The 17,173-nt window shown below is 40.6% G+C and overlaps 2 protein-coding genes across 3 annotated transcripts in view; one reads left to right on the forward strand and one right to left on the reverse strand.

Annotated features, from left to right (window-relative positions):
• The window catches only part of lrfn2b (leucine rich repeat and fibronectin type III domain containing 2b), a 110,325-nt gene that overhangs the window by 89,103 nt on the left and 4,049 nt on the right, over positions 1 to 17,173 (forward strand). For both annotated transcript variants that reach the window (XM_084091608.1, XM_084091609.1), the window contains one exon: positions 1,571 to 2,967. In XM_084091608.1, coding sequence (XP_083947734.1) covers positions 1,592 to 2,967 — 1,376 coding nt within the window. In that variant the 5' untranslated portion in view covers positions 1,571 to 1,591. The remainder of the gene's footprint in view (positions 1 to 1,570; positions 2,968 to 17,173) is intronic.
• Positions 1 to 17,173, reverse strand: part of rpf2 (ribosome production factor 2 homolog) — a 223,885-nt gene that overhangs the window by 42,967 nt on the left and 163,745 nt on the right. The window lies entirely within an intron of this gene.

Raw genomic sequence — 17,173 nt, forward strand, 5'->3', positions numbered from 1 at the left:
TGGCTGTCTGACTGACTAAAGTACTTTACCTGTCAGAACCATGTGTGGCCCTGGCTTTAGTCCACCCTGATTTATTCTGCAGTGTGGGTGTGTTGGGTCATGTCCCTCTGATGGAGTTGTAAGGGGAAATTCTCCTTTATGTAACAGGACATTGTATTTGCTTATTTTAAGACTGTAGAGGAAGATACAATGGCCCTATTCCAAATGGGACATTTCATGTGAATTTGCGGGCTTGTGGACTTACAGTGGACGAGACTGTAGGGTGTCATATTTATCATTTTAGGTTTCAGAAGGGTGTCTTTTAAAGTTATATTTTTGGCATTTTATGCGTTTATTTAAATCAATGGGGTTGGGAGAGAGGGAAACATGACAGGCAAAAGACCTCAAGCCGGTACTCTAACTCGGGTCGCCTGATGCACAGCTGCACCATATGTTGGAGCGCTAGTAGCCACAAGGCTATTGCTCTGACAAAAGCTCAATCATTGTGGCCACTTTACACACTTCTGCTGAGCCCGCACTGGGGTGAACTCCACAGCAGACTTCTATCCAACAGTCAAGGCTGCATTATGTCACAAAAGTGTGGACTCAGAGAGACTGCAAGGGCGTAGAGTGCCATTTGGGACAGAGACAATTTCTTGCCCAGGCACTCCATACCAGTATTTTTTTGTTTGTTTGTTTGTTTGTTTGTTTGTTTTAGCAACAAATATACCTTGTAGTTGATGTTAGCCTGGTGGAGAAATTAGTTTCTTTAGATGCAAATATTTGTTCAGACACTTCACACATCCTGTGTCTGCCACAACCACAGGTTTCTGCATTCACACTGCATGCGTGAGCAGCCCCCCGCTGCGACACCAAAAGTAGAACTCTGCCTTTGAGCCTATTTTTGCAGAGCATCATGTGCAACTTAGCAGAATACACTCTGAAAATGCACTATTTAGGCTTTTTTGAAGCAACATACAATACAGAAAGTAAAGTTCATTGTTCAAACAAAGACATCTGCATCTTCTACACCGAGTGACAAACTTTTGACGCAAACTTTTCAGTGTATTTAAGCCTTACACACTTGTAACACACATTAATAGGGATGTCCTGGGATTGGTATCGGGTCCAATTAAGCATTTTTTAACTGATCGGTATCGGCTATCCTTAGCCCGATCCTTTATTTTACGTCAGCTGTCACACAGGTGTTGTGAAGTAAGTGGCGGTATGCACCTTCAAGTGGGTTTTCCAACCGCCATTAAAAGGAAAAGAATGTAGACGTTCAAATGTAGACTTAATATTCAATGACTCAATATTCAATGACTCGGATCCTGATCAAAAATCGGGGTTATATATAAGTATATATAAAGTCGGGATTATGCATAAGTACTTAATCTGCATAAGTGTGTTTACCATCTGTACAGCTGATCAGTATTCACTGAGTGATTCTAGAAAGTTACTACATATGCACAAGTCCTCTGTTGCTTCTTAACATCTGTCACAGTAACCTGATTCAAAGACACTGAATGAAATCATAAATGATCCTCTATTTCATGATACTGATTGTTCCTTGTGTGTTGTTGTCCTCCAGGTCCCTTCATGTGAATCTACCATGGACCACATGCTCTATCAGATGCTGGTCCTGGGTATGGCTGTGATGATGGCCCGAGCGTGTCCCAAGTACTGTGTGTGCCAGAACCTGTCTGAGTCGCTTGGGACCCTGTGCCCAGCTAAAGGCCTGCTCTTTGTGCCACCTGATATAGACCGCAGCACTGTGGAGCTCCGATTAGGGGGAAACTACATCCTTCGAATCACACAGCAGGACTTTGCCAACATGACAGACTTGGTGGACCTTACTCTCTCCCGCAACACAATCAGCTACATTCAGCCCTTTTCCTTTGGGGACCTGGAAACCCTCCGTTCTCTTCATATTGATAACAACCGTTTAGTGGAGCTGGGCCCTGATGACTTGCGAGGGCTGGTCAGCCTGCAGCATCTCATCCTCAATAACAACCAACTGGGTCACATCTCTGAGAGGGCGTTTGAAGACCTTGCCGCATCACTTGAGGATCTGGACTTGTCCTACAACAACCTTCAGGCTCTGCCCTGGCATTCAGTCCGGCAGATGATCAATCTGCACCAGCTGAGCCTGGACCATAACTTGTTGGACTACATTCCCGAGGGGACCTTTGTGGATCTGGAGAGGCTGGCCCGCTTGGACCTCACCTCTAACCGGCTCCAGAAGCTTCCGCCGGATCCCATCTTTGCCAGAGCACAGGATTCAGAGGTGATGACCACATCGTTCACTCCTCAGCTGTCACTCAGCATAGGAGGGAACCCGCTTCACTGCAACTGCGAATTGCTTTGGTTCCGACGTCTGGAGCGAGATGATGACCTGGAAACTTGTGCCTCGCCTCCCGGCTTGAAGGGCCGCTACTTCTGGAGTGTTCGGGAGGATGAGTTTTTGTGTGAGCAGCCACTGATTACTCAACACACCCACAGGATGCTTGTCCTGGAGGGGCAGACCGCTAGTCTACGGTGCGAAGCCATAGGAGATCCCACCCCAACTATCCATTGGGTGACCCCTGATGATCGATTACTGGGCAACTCTTCCCGCACTGTGGCGTACCGCAATGGGACCCTGCAGATCCTAATAACCACTTCAAAGGACTATGGGACTTTCACCTGCATTGCAGCCAACCTGGCTGGTGAATCAACCGCTTCAGTGGAGCTGTCAATTATTCAGCTACCCCACATAAGCAATGGCACAGGCCAGGCCTCACAACCCAAGTCCCGTCTGTCAGACATTACAGGCAGCTCAAGGACTAGTAAAGGCTCCACCAAGAGCCCGCCAGAGAAAGCAGTCTCCGTGTCTGAGGTGACTGCTGTGTCTGCCTTGATCAAGTGGTCCGTCAGCAAGACCGCTCCCAAAGTGAAAATGTACCAGCTACAGTACAACTGCTCAGATGATGAGGTCCTCATATACAGGTATGAAGCAGAATGTCTTCTTTCACATTTCCTGGGCTATGACAGAAATACTGATCCCAGAGAAAAATATGTTGTGATTTTAACAAACTGTGGGGATCCAAGTGTTTGTTGGTTTGTTTGGGGGGGGGGGGGGTGGGGGGGGGGGACTAGTATGTGAGCTGGGAAGGATTTGCATGCAGGCATGATGTTCATTCTATTCATCAGTGTCCATGTTTTATTAACGGCTCCTGTTAGTATTATGTATTGTAACTTTTTTCATTTAAAATGTATATAACGAGCAAGTACATCATGAATTCATCTTCCAAACTGTGCTTTTGTCTAATTCCTAATCACTACATTACTCCTCTATGAATATCATCTATCGATTTTCAATCTTTTTGACCGAGCGGCACAACAGACAACCACTGCAAAGTAACCCAAGTACCTGCATGACTCGTCATATACATAAACAGAGAGAAGTAGCTCTAGCTACAATATTCTGCCTCAAGACGCATGCAAATCAACCAAATTTTGGAAAATTCCTTGGCTCAAATTTTAAGGCTGTTTTCAAGTCCTGTTTTCAATATCTCAAGTTGTTATGACAGAAATAATATTCTACATTTGAATCAGTTTCAGAGATTTTTGGAAGCACAAATTTTGTTCATTTTAACAGCTTCTGAAGCTAGCAAGAGTTCAAATATGCAGTATCATAAGTACTTGTTTGAAACAAGTTTAATGGAAAGTGTGTTTGCTCTCCCCACACATTGTATTCACATCCAAAACCAAGATTTTCCTCACCTGGATTGTTTATGTATTACAATGTCTTATTGTTCCAACACGTGAAGCATAGACAAATTTAGAAAGATCAAGTATCCACTGCTAAGGAGCATGTTTGGTGAAATCACTGATAATACCTCAAACTATGAAGCATTTAAGGACAATGCCATACCAAACACATTGCTTTTCATCAATGACAGTTACATCGCATTGTTTTCATCCTAGTAGCCTGATAAATACATAATCTCTGTAAAGTAACAGGCCATCCATATCCAGAGTAGTATTAGTAATAGTTACCTAATACATTTAATAAACCAATGAGTGTTGCAAAGACACAAACTTGAGTGGCAAACCTCTACCCAAAAACCTTTCATAACCAGAACATAACTAACATAAGTAAGGGATAATCCACGGCTAACTGTGCATTAAACGAATTTACAGGACAACAGGGAGACCAAAGAAACACCGAAAGGGGACGCGAAAGGGGAGACTGAAATTATCAAAATGATGGTTATTTTGTAAGTTAATTTGTCAACCTGATATTAGATCTAGCATTCTGCTCTCTTTAAATCAGACATAGCGATAAAGTAGTTTACATGTTTACATGTCAGTCAGACGGCCTCTGCGTGGTCCTTGGCCAATGAAGGCTGTAATGGAGTCCAGACTGTCAGTCTGAAGGTCTGGCTACGTGGACTACAGGTGTACAAACTAAGGGGGAAAAACACAAGTGCTTTTCCCATTTTTGAACTGTCACTGTTGGAATATAATGCAACAAAGATTGATAAAGTCAACAGAATTTATTACAATACAATATTGTTTCAAAGCAGCTTTACAGCGATAAACAGGAAAATTATTTGATTATGCAAACAGAGTTAAATTCGGCTGTACAGCAGCTCTAAGGGAAAATAGTGTCATTGTTCAGCTGAAGTCAGTTCCGTGTTGACTCAAAGTCTGTGCAAAGATCATCAATTATTAAATTAAGGCAGTTCTTCAGAAAACATTGATGTCATCGTCCAGTTCAGTTCTCATACAGCTGTGTGAGTACAGTCAGATCAATACTTGTCCTGAATATTAAGTGTCCCCAACTAATAAAGCCAGAGGCGACAGCGGCAGGAACCCAAACTCCATTAGTGACGATGAAGGAAAACCCTTGGGAGAATCCAGGCTCAGTCGCTCAGTTCTCCTCTGTGTCACTATGATTCAGGCTGCATCACTAGGCAGAGTTCAGATCAGGATTGGTAACATTCAAATATTCATCCAGTTCCCATTTCTACTCGATTATTCTGTGTATTCACGGACTAATGGGATACGGAGTCTCCATGGGTGAGTAGCATGTCAATCCTCTGCTCTTCGATGAGTTAATAGTACATTATTGAAGCTGCTAAAGTGTCCTTACAGAGAGGGAATCCAGACAGAGGGAAAATCAAATTACTGAAGCCATTCACTCATGAATCTCTGAAGAAACTCCTCGGCTCAGCTCATAGGCATCTTTATCAGAGGCGTCCATGTTGTGCCGGTGTGAGAGAATACATTATCGACTCATTTCTTCATAATGACTCAATGAGCTGCCTTGGAAAATGATTACTGGGTAATAAACTCTCAACGTGGCAAAGATGCAGTGTTCAAAACCAGCTGCGACAGATACCTAGGACAAGCAATGTTTCTGTCTGCTGAAAATGCTGTGCTATACAACAGTCCCAGCCTATTAGAGCCGTGAGGGTGAGATCTCTCTGTCTGCATGCTCTCTTTCACACTCAGAAGAGGGAAACGAACACACACACCTTGTGTTTTGATGAATTCTGGGATGCTTCTCCAGATGACATCAAAACTTGACGCTAGTATATATGAGGAGCAGAATTTTGGTCCAGTGAGTTTTTGGTGCTGGCAGGGCTATTAAAATAAACCATCCACTTGTTAATGTCCCTGGGATCCTTTAGAAGTCTGTACAGAGACATAAACAAGTTGTTAAAACGAAAAAAGCAAACGTTCTTTAACTCTTCCATTTGTCCTGTAGTCTGCAGATGTCAGAATCTGAGCACACATCTGTATCAGTTTCAGCATCAGTGATTTATAATGGCTTCTGTTTGCTTCTGACGCGACACTCACATCCAGTGAAGGCAAATGTCAGCCGTTAAAGGCAAACTATGCAGTTTCCGTTTTTGTCAAACAGTTGTTGTCAAATATGTTGTTGGTGTTTGTGACGTTGTGCCGTAAAGCAAGTCGTGATTCGGCGGGCGCCACCTATCTAACCTGCATTGCTGGTTTTGCCAGTGGGCGGGGCATGTGTTACCAGTGGGCGGGGCCTATGATGCAATGATGTATAACTATTGGTAGATGTCCCACAATATCAGAACAAGCTGTTTGATCATATGATTTTTGGCAAATTTCATGTCATTGTAACGTGGAGTCAACATAGTTGGGATCCATGTGCAGCTTTATTGTAAAACAATGCTCGTAGTTCAACAGACAGGAGTAAATCACCGGGAAAAGATATAAGGCAGAATCGTCAAGATAACACAGGCAATGGTCAGGGCAGACAGCAAACAATACTAACAATATCCAGGTAAACAGTCAGACAATCTAAAGGCAGCAACAGGGTAAACAGTCCAAGGTCATACACAAGAGATCAATATACAGGAATGAACAATCAGAAATGTCAGCAACAGCTAAACAAGACTTTGCAAGGTGTGTGTGTGTGTGTGTGTGTGTGTGTGTGTGGAGCCCTCTGGTGGCGATCGGAGGCTTGATTTGTGACAGTCATAACCCTGTTTATTGAAATATTGAAATATTTACCTTAGTTTGTCTTTGTTTTCTCCACAAATCACGTCTCCTATTTCATTTCAAGTTCTTTACTGACATTGTTGTCTCATTTGTAAACTAGTACAGTAGCCTTCGATAAAACGTTATGAGTGGTAAAATTGTTGGTCTTGGTTTGAAATGAGTCCTAATTTGTGTTAAAATGTATATAAATAATTTGCACACAATAAACATTGACATGAATTTAGATGAACATAGTTAAAATGTAATAAACCATATTTTGTTTAATGGATTGTCATACTTTAAAGTCCAACTGAAATCAAAATTGACCCTATTTACTTTGTTAGCGCATATTACTAGTCTTGTGGTGAAAAATTAATCCTTGCAAGTTAATACACAGAAAAAAATTGTTTGCCGTCGTAATCTTTAATCAAAGTCTGAAAAGTTACTTCCGGTCTGGAATGGCGTTCCTTCTCTGATGATGTAGGTTTGACGGCTTGGGTTGGGAAACGCTTAACCACTCCTCAAACCGTTAGTCTGCTATGAGTGAGAGATGGAGAGGAGGAGCGCTAGAGTAAAACCCTGCCCTCTGTTCAATATTCCCTACACTGGGAAATACGTCACAACACTGGAGAAAAGTCGTTTGCAACTTCCGGTTCACGCGGAGTACAAGTTTGGTCCTGGAACAAGAGTAGAACAATAAAATCCAAATATAAATAAAATAAATGATGAAAATACAACACAAAAATGATAGTTTCCAACACAGTTTAATGTGGCCTTCAAATTTATAAAAAAAAAAATAAAATAAAAATAATCAGAGAGCGGTAGGTATGTATTAGAAACCTGAGCTCTTTTGCAAGCTGTGAGAGAGTAAAAAAGAAGAAAAGATAAGAGAGGACGAGAAGAAGATGAGCTGAAAGGAGGAGAGCAATGCCTGGATGAGAGGCTTTGTTTAATGATTTAATGAGCTCATGCTGATTGCTTACAGGAGTTATCAGCGTTCACTGCAATGACTGTTCCTCGTGTCTCTGTTCTAATGAAGCACCGTGAACCTGCTCATGCTGACGGTCTGAAACTGATGTGAAACAGCATCAGCAACAGCGATCAGGCATCAGAAGAGCCGTACCACCATCCTCTCACTGGCGACCCACAGATCTAACGCTTCACTGTCGTTCTTCCTTTCCTGCTGTAGTTTCTTTATTAATATCTGTCAGTGATATGAGATGGGCCATCTGCTCATGGCAGCAGCACAGATGGGTTGAAGAAGTGAAGCCAATTACTGTTTCAGCTCAGCATGGACCAGCTCAAGGGAAGTTCACACTCGCATAAGAGGCGCCCAGTCAAGTCTACTGGACAGATGAGCAATATTTTTAGACATTCGACTACTAATGGCATACGATCTGGGCTTGTTTGTGGCTTATTCTGGTCGAGAACAGGAAGAGAGTGTCTGACTTTCTGAGATCTATGATGTTTGTCTGAAAATAATTCAGTAGAAAAAAAAAAATTAGAACGGAAAACACTAAAGAATTGAGCAATAACATGCGCAGACTGTGATCAATGTCAGAATACAGAGGGGCTGATTGTGGAAGTCAATAGTAGTAGTAAATGATTTTATCCCTTAAAACTCAACTTTGATCACCAAAATTACATATTTAAATGTTTTTTCCTTTAAATTATTCATGCCTTAAAATATATTGAATGTAACAATCATCAGAAACGCTTTGAACAACGCAGAACGTCAGCGGAAAAAGGCATGTAGTTCATCATAACATCGTAATACATTATACTCCCGCTATATTGCTAAATCTTCACGATTTTCCATATCAACAGAAAAATATCCCGGGATAACCTGGCATCTCTCGAGACTCCCCTGCTAGTTCACTGTTAATGATATGCTGAAGCCCACCGGCACGTTGATCTGATTGGTTACAAGGTAGTTTGTGACGTCAGAAACACCAGCGATTTCAAAGCGTGTTTTTGAGACTGTCTTTGGTTCACTGCAGTTTTAAGGAGGAAATACTCAGCAATGCTATCGACTTATGAATTTACACATGGTTTGTCTTAAAGCAGATTAAACACACCACATAGACATATAAACAACATTAAAAGCTGGATTTACACCACAGGGGGACTTTAATACATAATTGATGCCTCTAGCATTGGCAAATCCATAACTACACAAGTACCTTTCCTAAATGTCTTCATTGAATTGGACCGTTACCATCAACATAACTCCTGATGCTCCACACCAGGAGCATTTCAGAAGTGGAGCGACTGGATGCGCGAGACCACTGTCTGATCGATTGCTCCTGTCTGCTTCGCTGCCTGCTGTGAGTGTGTTTGCTTCGGTTCTGTAAGCTCCGTTTAAGCCTCGTATTTCTTTGTTTTGAACAAAGAACATCTATCTTATTCAAACTCCATTGGCTACCTGTCAAATTTAGAATTGATTTTAAAATTTTACTATTTGTGTATAAAGCTCTTAATAATTTGGCCCCTAAGTACCTGACCGATTTGCTCTGTCTGTACACTCCTTCTCGTACCTTGAGATCCAGTGATCACTGCCTTCTCATCGTGCCTAGATCCAGACTGAAAAAACGAGGCGACCGTGCTTTTGCGACTGCAGGCCCAAAACTTTGGAACAGTCTGCCTCTTTATATCAGACTGGCTCCTTCAGTTTCCATCTTCAAGTCTTCTTTAAAGACTTTTTTGTTCTCTCTTGCTTTTGATGCTTCTTGATTCTGATACGACCACTGTTTATTTTTATTTTTTTATTTTTTATTTTTTTCAGTTGTTTATTTTTATTTATTTATTTATTTATTTATTTATTATTATTATTTTTTTTTATTTTTTTTCTTCTGTACTGCTCTGCATTTTATTCTCTGCCATGTACAGCACTTTGGTCAGCCTCGGTTGTTTTTAAATGTGCTTTATAAATAAATATTGTATTGTATTGTATTGAACCATCATTTACTACAATTTCTAGTTGTTTATACTACTAAAATACATCTTACCCAACATCTCAGATTAACCTGACATCGCTAGCTTCCGTTACTAGTACTACTAGCACAACACGCTAGTAATTCGCTAGCCTGTTAACGCGCCAAACCAAACCTGCGCACATATATTCAAACGCACATAACTATAGAACCCATTCTTAATGCGCATGTGAACGCCATCAACGTTTCTCACAGGTTCGCGTTTAAAGTCTGTGTAGAGAGAATGGTGTCGTCTTAGCGGCCCCTAATTTAATAACAAATGATCGTTGCGACGGAAGCAAATCAATCAAAACTAACTTTAGCTGGAAAATAACTTTATTAAAGAACCGCTATAAAGCCAAAACAATCTCTGTTACCTTAAATTATACGCTTATCTCTGTAAAGCTGCTTTGAAACAATCTACATTGTTAAAAGCGCTATATAAATGAAGATGACTTGACTTGACTTGACTGATGCCGTTGTGTACGGTAGACCTCAGACAGCAGCAGTTTACTTCCTGGGAAAAGAGCAAAAATAGTGCACTTGATTTAGACTAATATATAGTGAACTCTGTGTGACGCCACAGTCCGGCAGTCACAATGAACGTCCTGAAATATGATCTGACACTCCAAACACATTTAAACACAAAATCTGATTTAAATAGGATGCACAATCTTCTGTTTTTTTGTTTGTTTTTCACGTTTCTGTGATATGTTAGATCTGAGCGTCTGCTGCTGTCTGAATTTTCATCTCCTCTTTTCCTGATTTGCATAACAAAGCATCTGCTAGATAAATAATGTGCCCTTCGAGTGAATCAGAAGTATTGGGATTACTAGTTCAACACATGAAACACTGGGAGAAGTTGTTTTCCAGTGGGAATATCTTCATATTAGCTGAAACACGAGTGGCCAAGTGACGTTAGAAGAGCCGTCTTGATTTGAAACAAGGCAGAAACACTGATCATTAATACAGATAACATGTAGAATTGTTACGAAGTGCTCTGAGACTTGGTTTGAAGATCCAAATGCAGCTTTATTGGGACAATCCAGAATCGTAATCCATATAACAGGCCAAAGGTCAAACACACAGTCCACATGAACAACCGGGCAGAAAGCACAGACAAAAGGGTAATCCAGAAAACTGGCAGAGAATCAGAAAACCTGGACGCAGGAAATCAGGATAACGCTCAGAATGGCAGCGTAATAGAAACACAAGACTTAATTAAGTAAGAGTTAATACACAGGGCTTAAACAGGCAAGAGTAAAGGATAAAATAACAGTAATCTGAGCAGGATTAGTCCAGCAGTGGTTGTGGGAGTTGTGCTGTAGATAAAGCCGAGGTAAAGAGCGCCCTCTGGTGGAAGTCAGAGGTAAAGAGCGCCCTCTGGTGGAGATCGTGGGATGGGACAGTCATCTAGAGAGAGACAGTGGGTGGATAGCAATGTTTTTCATCATTCTGAATTCAGATGTAGTTGTTTGGGTTATTGATCACAATACTTTTGTTTTGTTAATACTACTTCCACGTTGCGTTTCCAACATCAGTGTGTGGCGTATCGTAATAAATAACAATGCCTGAGGTTCAAGCTTGCCAAATGTACTTCAATCATACACTAATGATTTTTTTATGTTTTTAAAAGAAATCTCTTTTGCTCACAAAGGCTGCATTAATTTGATTAAAAATACAAAAAAGGAATATTGCAATTCAATACAGCTGTTTTCTATGTGAATATATAGTAAAGTGTAATTTATTCCTGTGATCAAAGCTGAATTTTCAGCATCATTACTCCAGTCTTCAGTGTCACATGACCCTTCAGAAATCACTCTAATATGATGATTTGATGCTCAAGAACCATTTATGATTATTATCAATGTTGAAAGCAGTTGTGTTCATTTTTCATGATTCTTTGATGAATATAAAGTTCAAAAGAACAGCATTTATCTGAAATAAATTATTAAACATTAATAAATATAAAACACTACCGATCAAAAGTTGGAGTCAGTAATATATATATATATATATATATATATATATATATATATATATATTAGGGTGCATCAAATTTAAATGGGAAATTTTAATTTCAAAATATCAATTTGGCTGGCATTGCATTTTGTTCCAATTAACATAAAAATGACTTTTGCAAAGTTTTGAGGAATTCCATTGAGATTTAGGGGTGCCACCTAACACATGAACTTTGGCGAAATTTCGAAAAATGTGCAATTTTTTGTCTAATTGCCAAAAGGTTGACCTGGAAATGTTGAGTATAGTGAACTTTTATACAGTAACATGTTCTATAGGGTTATCAAAGTAAAAGTTGTTTGTTTGCCCTTTGGGCAACTTGGGCATTTCTCAGAATTCAACTTTCAAGATTCTCCATTCATTTGTCCTATAGACAAAATGAATGGAGGTCAATGGGACATTTTCACGTGGCCTTACCCTGTTAATTTACTGTAACAACTACAATGCTACTCTCAATACACATGAGACATCTACAGTGGGGAGAACAAGTATTTGATACACTGCAGATTTTTCAGGTTTTCTCTTACAAAGCATGTAGAAGTCTGTAATTTTGATCATAGGTACTCTTCAACTGACAGAAGTAGTGACAGAATCTAAAACAAAAATCCAGAAAATCACATTGTATGATTTTTAAGTAATTAATTTGCATTTTATGGCATGACATAATTATTTGATACATCAGAAAAGCAGAACTTAATATTTGGTACAGAAACCTTTGTTTGCAATTACAGAGATCATACGTTTCCTGTAGTTCTTGACCAGGTTTGCACACACTGCAGGGGTTCTGGCCCACTCCTCCATACAGACCTTCTTCAGATCCTGCAGGCTTCGGGGCTGTCGCTGGGCAATACGGACATTCAGCTCCCTCCAAAGATTTTCTATTGGGTTCAAGTCTGGAGACTGGCTAGGTCACTCCAGGACCTTGAGATGCTTCTTACGGAGCCACTCCTTAGTTGCCCTGGCTGTGTGTTTCGGGTCGTTGTCATGCTGGAAGACCCAGTCACGACCCATCTTCAATGCTCTTACTGCGGAAAGGAGGTTGTTGGCCAAGATCTCGCTATACACGGCCACATCCATCCTCCCCTCAGTACGGTGCAGTTGTCCTGTCCCCTTTGCAGAAAAGCATCCCCAAAGAATGATGTTTCCACCTCCATGCTTCACGGTTGGGATGGTGTTCTTGGGGTTGTACTCATCCTTCTTCTTCCTCCAAACACGGCGAGTGGAGTTTAGACCAAAAAGCTCTATTTTCATTGGCAAACTTCAGATGGCCCTGGACATGCGCTGGCTTGAGCAGGGGGACCTTGCGTGCGCTGCAGGATTTTAATCCATGACGGTGTGTGTTACTAATGGTTTTCTTTGAGACTGTGGTCCCAGCTCTCTTCAGGTCATTGACCAGGTCCTGCCGTGTAGTTCTGGGCTGATCCCTCACCTTCCTCATGATCATTGATGCCCCATGAGGTGAGATCTTGCATGGAGCCCCAGATCGAGGGAGATTGACCGTCATCTTGAACTTCTTCCATTTTCAAATAATTGCGCCAACAGTTGTTGCCTTCTCACCAAGCTGTTGCCTATTGTCCTGTAGCCCATCCCAGCCTTGTGCAGGTCTACAGTTTTATCCCCGATGTCCTTACACAGCTCTCTGGTCTTGGCCATCGTGGAGAGGTTGGAGTCTGTTTGATTGAGTGTGTGGACAGGTGTCTTTTATACAGGTAACAAGTTCAAACAGGTGCAGTTAATACAGGTAATGATTGGAGAACAGGAGGGCTTCTTAAAGAAAAACTAACAGGTCTGTGAGAGCCGGAATTCTTACTGGTTGGTAGGTGATCAAATACTTATGTCATGCAATAAAATGCAAATTAATTATTTAAAAATCATACAATGTGATTTTCTGGATTTTTGTTTTAGATACCGTCTCTCACAGTTAAAATGTACCTATGATAAAAAATACAGACCTCTACATGCTTTGTAAGTAGGAAAACCTGCAAAATCGGCAGTGTATCAAATACTTGTTCTCCCCACTGTATACTCTGAATATGACATTGTCCACTCTAGAATACTGTTGATGTTAAGCTTAATAGCTTAGCTAACATAGATAGCTAACTGTTGTTAGCAAACTGTTGCTAGCTAATGTTAGCTAGATGTAATGAGCACCAAATACCTATAAATATGACTTAAATGACTTATGATAAATAAGTATACAAAGACACAACTACAGATATGATAGTAATGTGTAATAATACATACCCAACACAGAAAGATCACCTCAAACAGAAAGATCACCTCAGTTTTCTTGAGCTGTAGTATTGTTTACCTCAGATCTCCATTGTGACCATTGAGCACTGTTGACCACTTTATCCAACAAAAACAAATGTGCGGTGGCACCCCTAAATCATCATGTACTGGAAAAATATTTTGCATGTGTTGTTTCTACATATAATGGAACACTTTTAGCACCCAGCCATATCAAAATTCAAGAATTGTGTTTTTTGATGCACCCTAATGTATATATATATATACATATATACATATATGTATACTGTGTATTAGGGTGCATCAAATTTGAATGGGAAATTTTAATTTTAAAATATCAATTTGGCTGGCATTGCATTTTGTTCCAATTAACATAAAAATGACTTTTGCAAAGTTTTGAGGAATTTCATTGAGATTTAGGGGTGCCACATAACACATGAACTTTGGCAAAATTTCGAAAAATGTGCAATTTTTAGTCTAATTGCCAAAAGGTTGACCTGGAAATGTTGAGTACAGTGAACTTTTATACAGTAACATGTTCTATAGGGTTATCAAAGTAAAAGTTGTTTGTTTGCCCTTTGGGCAACTTGGGCATTTCTCAGAATTCAACTTTCAAGATTCTCCATTCATTTGTCCTATAGACAAAATGAATGGAGGTCAATGGGACATGTTCACGTGGCCTTACCCTGTTAATTTACTGTAACAACTACAAAGCTACTCTCAATACACATGAGACATCTACAGTGGGGAGAACAAGTATTTGATACAGTGCCAATTTTTCAGGTTTTCCCACTTACAAAGCATGTAGAAGTCTGTAGTTTTGATCATAGGTACTCTTCAACTGAGTGACAGAATCTAAAACAAAAATCCAGAAAAACACATTGTATGATTTTTAAGTGATTATTTAGCATTTTATTGCATGACATAAGTATTTGATACATCAGAAAAGCAGAACTTAACATATGATACATAAACCTTTGTTTGCAATTACAGAGATCATATGTTTCCTGTAGTTCTTGACCAGGTTTGCACACACTGCAGCAGGGATTTTGGCCCACTCCTCAATACAGACCTTCTCCAGATCCTTCAGGTTTCGGGGCTGTCGCTGGGCAATACGGACTTTCAGCTCCCTCCAAAGATTTTCTATTGGGTTCAGGTCTGGAGACTGGCTAGGCCACTCCAGGACCTTGAGATGCTTCTTACGGAGCCACTCCTTAGTTGCCCTGGCTGTGTGTTTCGGGTCGTTGTCCTGCTGGAAGACCCAGCCACGACCCATCTGCAATGCTCTTACTGAGGGAAGATCTCGCGATACATGGCCCCATCCATCCTCCCCTCAATACGGTGCAGTCGTCCTGTCCCCTTTGCAGAAAATCATCCACAAAGAATGATGTTTCCACTTCCATGCTTCCACTTCCATGCATTGTGGAATTGTGAATTGTGAGATTTTTGTGAAAAACAAAAATATTCTTGAAAAACAAGAATTGTGTTTTTTGATGCACCCTAATATATATATATATATACTGTATATATTAGTGGTGGGCCGTTATCGGCGTTAACGTGCTGCGTTAACGCAAGACTCTTATCGGGCGATAAAAAAATATCGCCGTTAATCTATTCTCCAAGTTGGGTTGGGAGCTGGCTCTATGCTACACAAGCTATGATGACGCAATCTACCCGCGGCCGCGAGGTACACCCGGCTGCAACGCATCATATTCGTCGTCATCTTAAGTAAACACGGCTGAAAGTGAAAGCTGGTGAAAAAGATCGGTGCAACATCCATTATTTGGACTTGGTTCGGATTTAAGCCATCTGACGAGCAGCAGCAAACTATATAGACAGAGTGTGTGGGTAACAGTTCGGTAAGTTAACACGCGACTAATCCGTTCTACCACCTCAAATTCAAAATGAAACATATCACTGAATACCCAATATATCTTAGTGGTGTAGCACATAATCTCTGTCTGCGCCCGATTTTAAGAATCGTTGTTGTGTTTCTTTTTAACTGAAAAGACATCAGTTAGACAATATTCTAATTTTAAATTTGGGGTTTCATAAGCTCCAAGCCATAATAAACATTAGACCTAGCTACTTAAGTCTCTGCAGCTAGTGTACTTAAATTTTATTTATCTGCAAAATTATGTTGTATACTTACAGTTTTGCACAATATATGTTCTCAAAACTACATACACCCTTTAAAAAAAAATACATTTAGCAGTTGTTTAGCAGGGTCTGTGTAACCTGTTCTGAAATGGTTTTATTATAATATATATCGTTATCGCAAGAGGCTGCAATGTATATCACAATATGGATTTTAGGCCGTATCGCCCATCCCTAATTGATAGCCTATAGTAGTTGATAATAACATAGGCCTGCCTAATGTTGCCTACGGACGGTAACAGTACAGTAGTAACCTTTACAGTCTATGAGTAGAACAGCTTTCTCAAGCAGTTTGTGATGCATTTTGGAAACAGGAGATGAGCCCCTGGTCTAATGCGCCACCTGGCTTGAGAAACCCGTTCTCAAAGACTTACTTTTATAGTCATTATTTGGGTAGCACACATATTCTGAATGCCTTCGGCAGAACTCAAATGAGCCATTTTAATCTAGATTAATTTAGATTAATTTCAAAATTAATCTAGATTAATCTAGATTAAAAAAAATTATCTATGCCCACCTCTTATATATATATATATATATATATATATATATATATATATATATTACTGTTCCCAAACTTTTGATCGGAGCACACTCTTTTTGGTGTTGAGCCTCAGCTCAACTTTCTCATTTGAGACAGAATGACATCTTAATGCCGAGCTGCCATCTGGTTGAGCTATAATCAGCCAGTTGTCGATATAATTCAACACATGGATGCCCTGGAGTCTCAGGGGAGCCGGAGCTGCATCCACTCATTTCGTGAAAGTGCAGGGTGATAAACCTAGGCTGAAGGGAAGAACCCGATATTGGTACGCCCCCGAAAGCGAACCTCAGTAACTTGACACCATCTGTTTGAGCATAAGCATTTTGAACTTGAGTTTACAACTGTGCAGTTTAGTTAACGCAGGTCTAGAATAGGACGCAACCCTCCATCCTTTTTTGGAACAATGAAGTAACGGCTGTAAAACCCTTACTCCCTGCTGGGAGGAGGAACCCTTTCTATCGCCTCCTTTCATAGAAGAGTCTGAACCTTTTTGCTCCATAACCAGAGCCTGGGCGGACTGGGCGGACAAGAACCGAACTGAATTCTGTAACCCTTTTCAATTATGATCAGGACCCAACGAGGTATATTTGGCAGTAGTTTCCTCACTGCCAGAAAATCTGCTAAGGGGACAAGTCTCTCGAAACTGGCCTCTGGTATTGGTTGAACAGACTCGGAGGATCGCCCTCTAGGAGAAACGGGCACCGTGTAATGAGGTGGAACTGTTTCTCCCTGGAGGGGACTGCCCTCA

This window comes from Abramis brama (genome assembly GCF_963993115.1).
Source record: "Abramis brama genome assembly, chromosome: 18".
Taxonomy (NCBI): Eukaryota; Metazoa; Chordata; class Actinopteri; order Cypriniformes; family Leuciscidae; genus Abramis; species Abramis brama.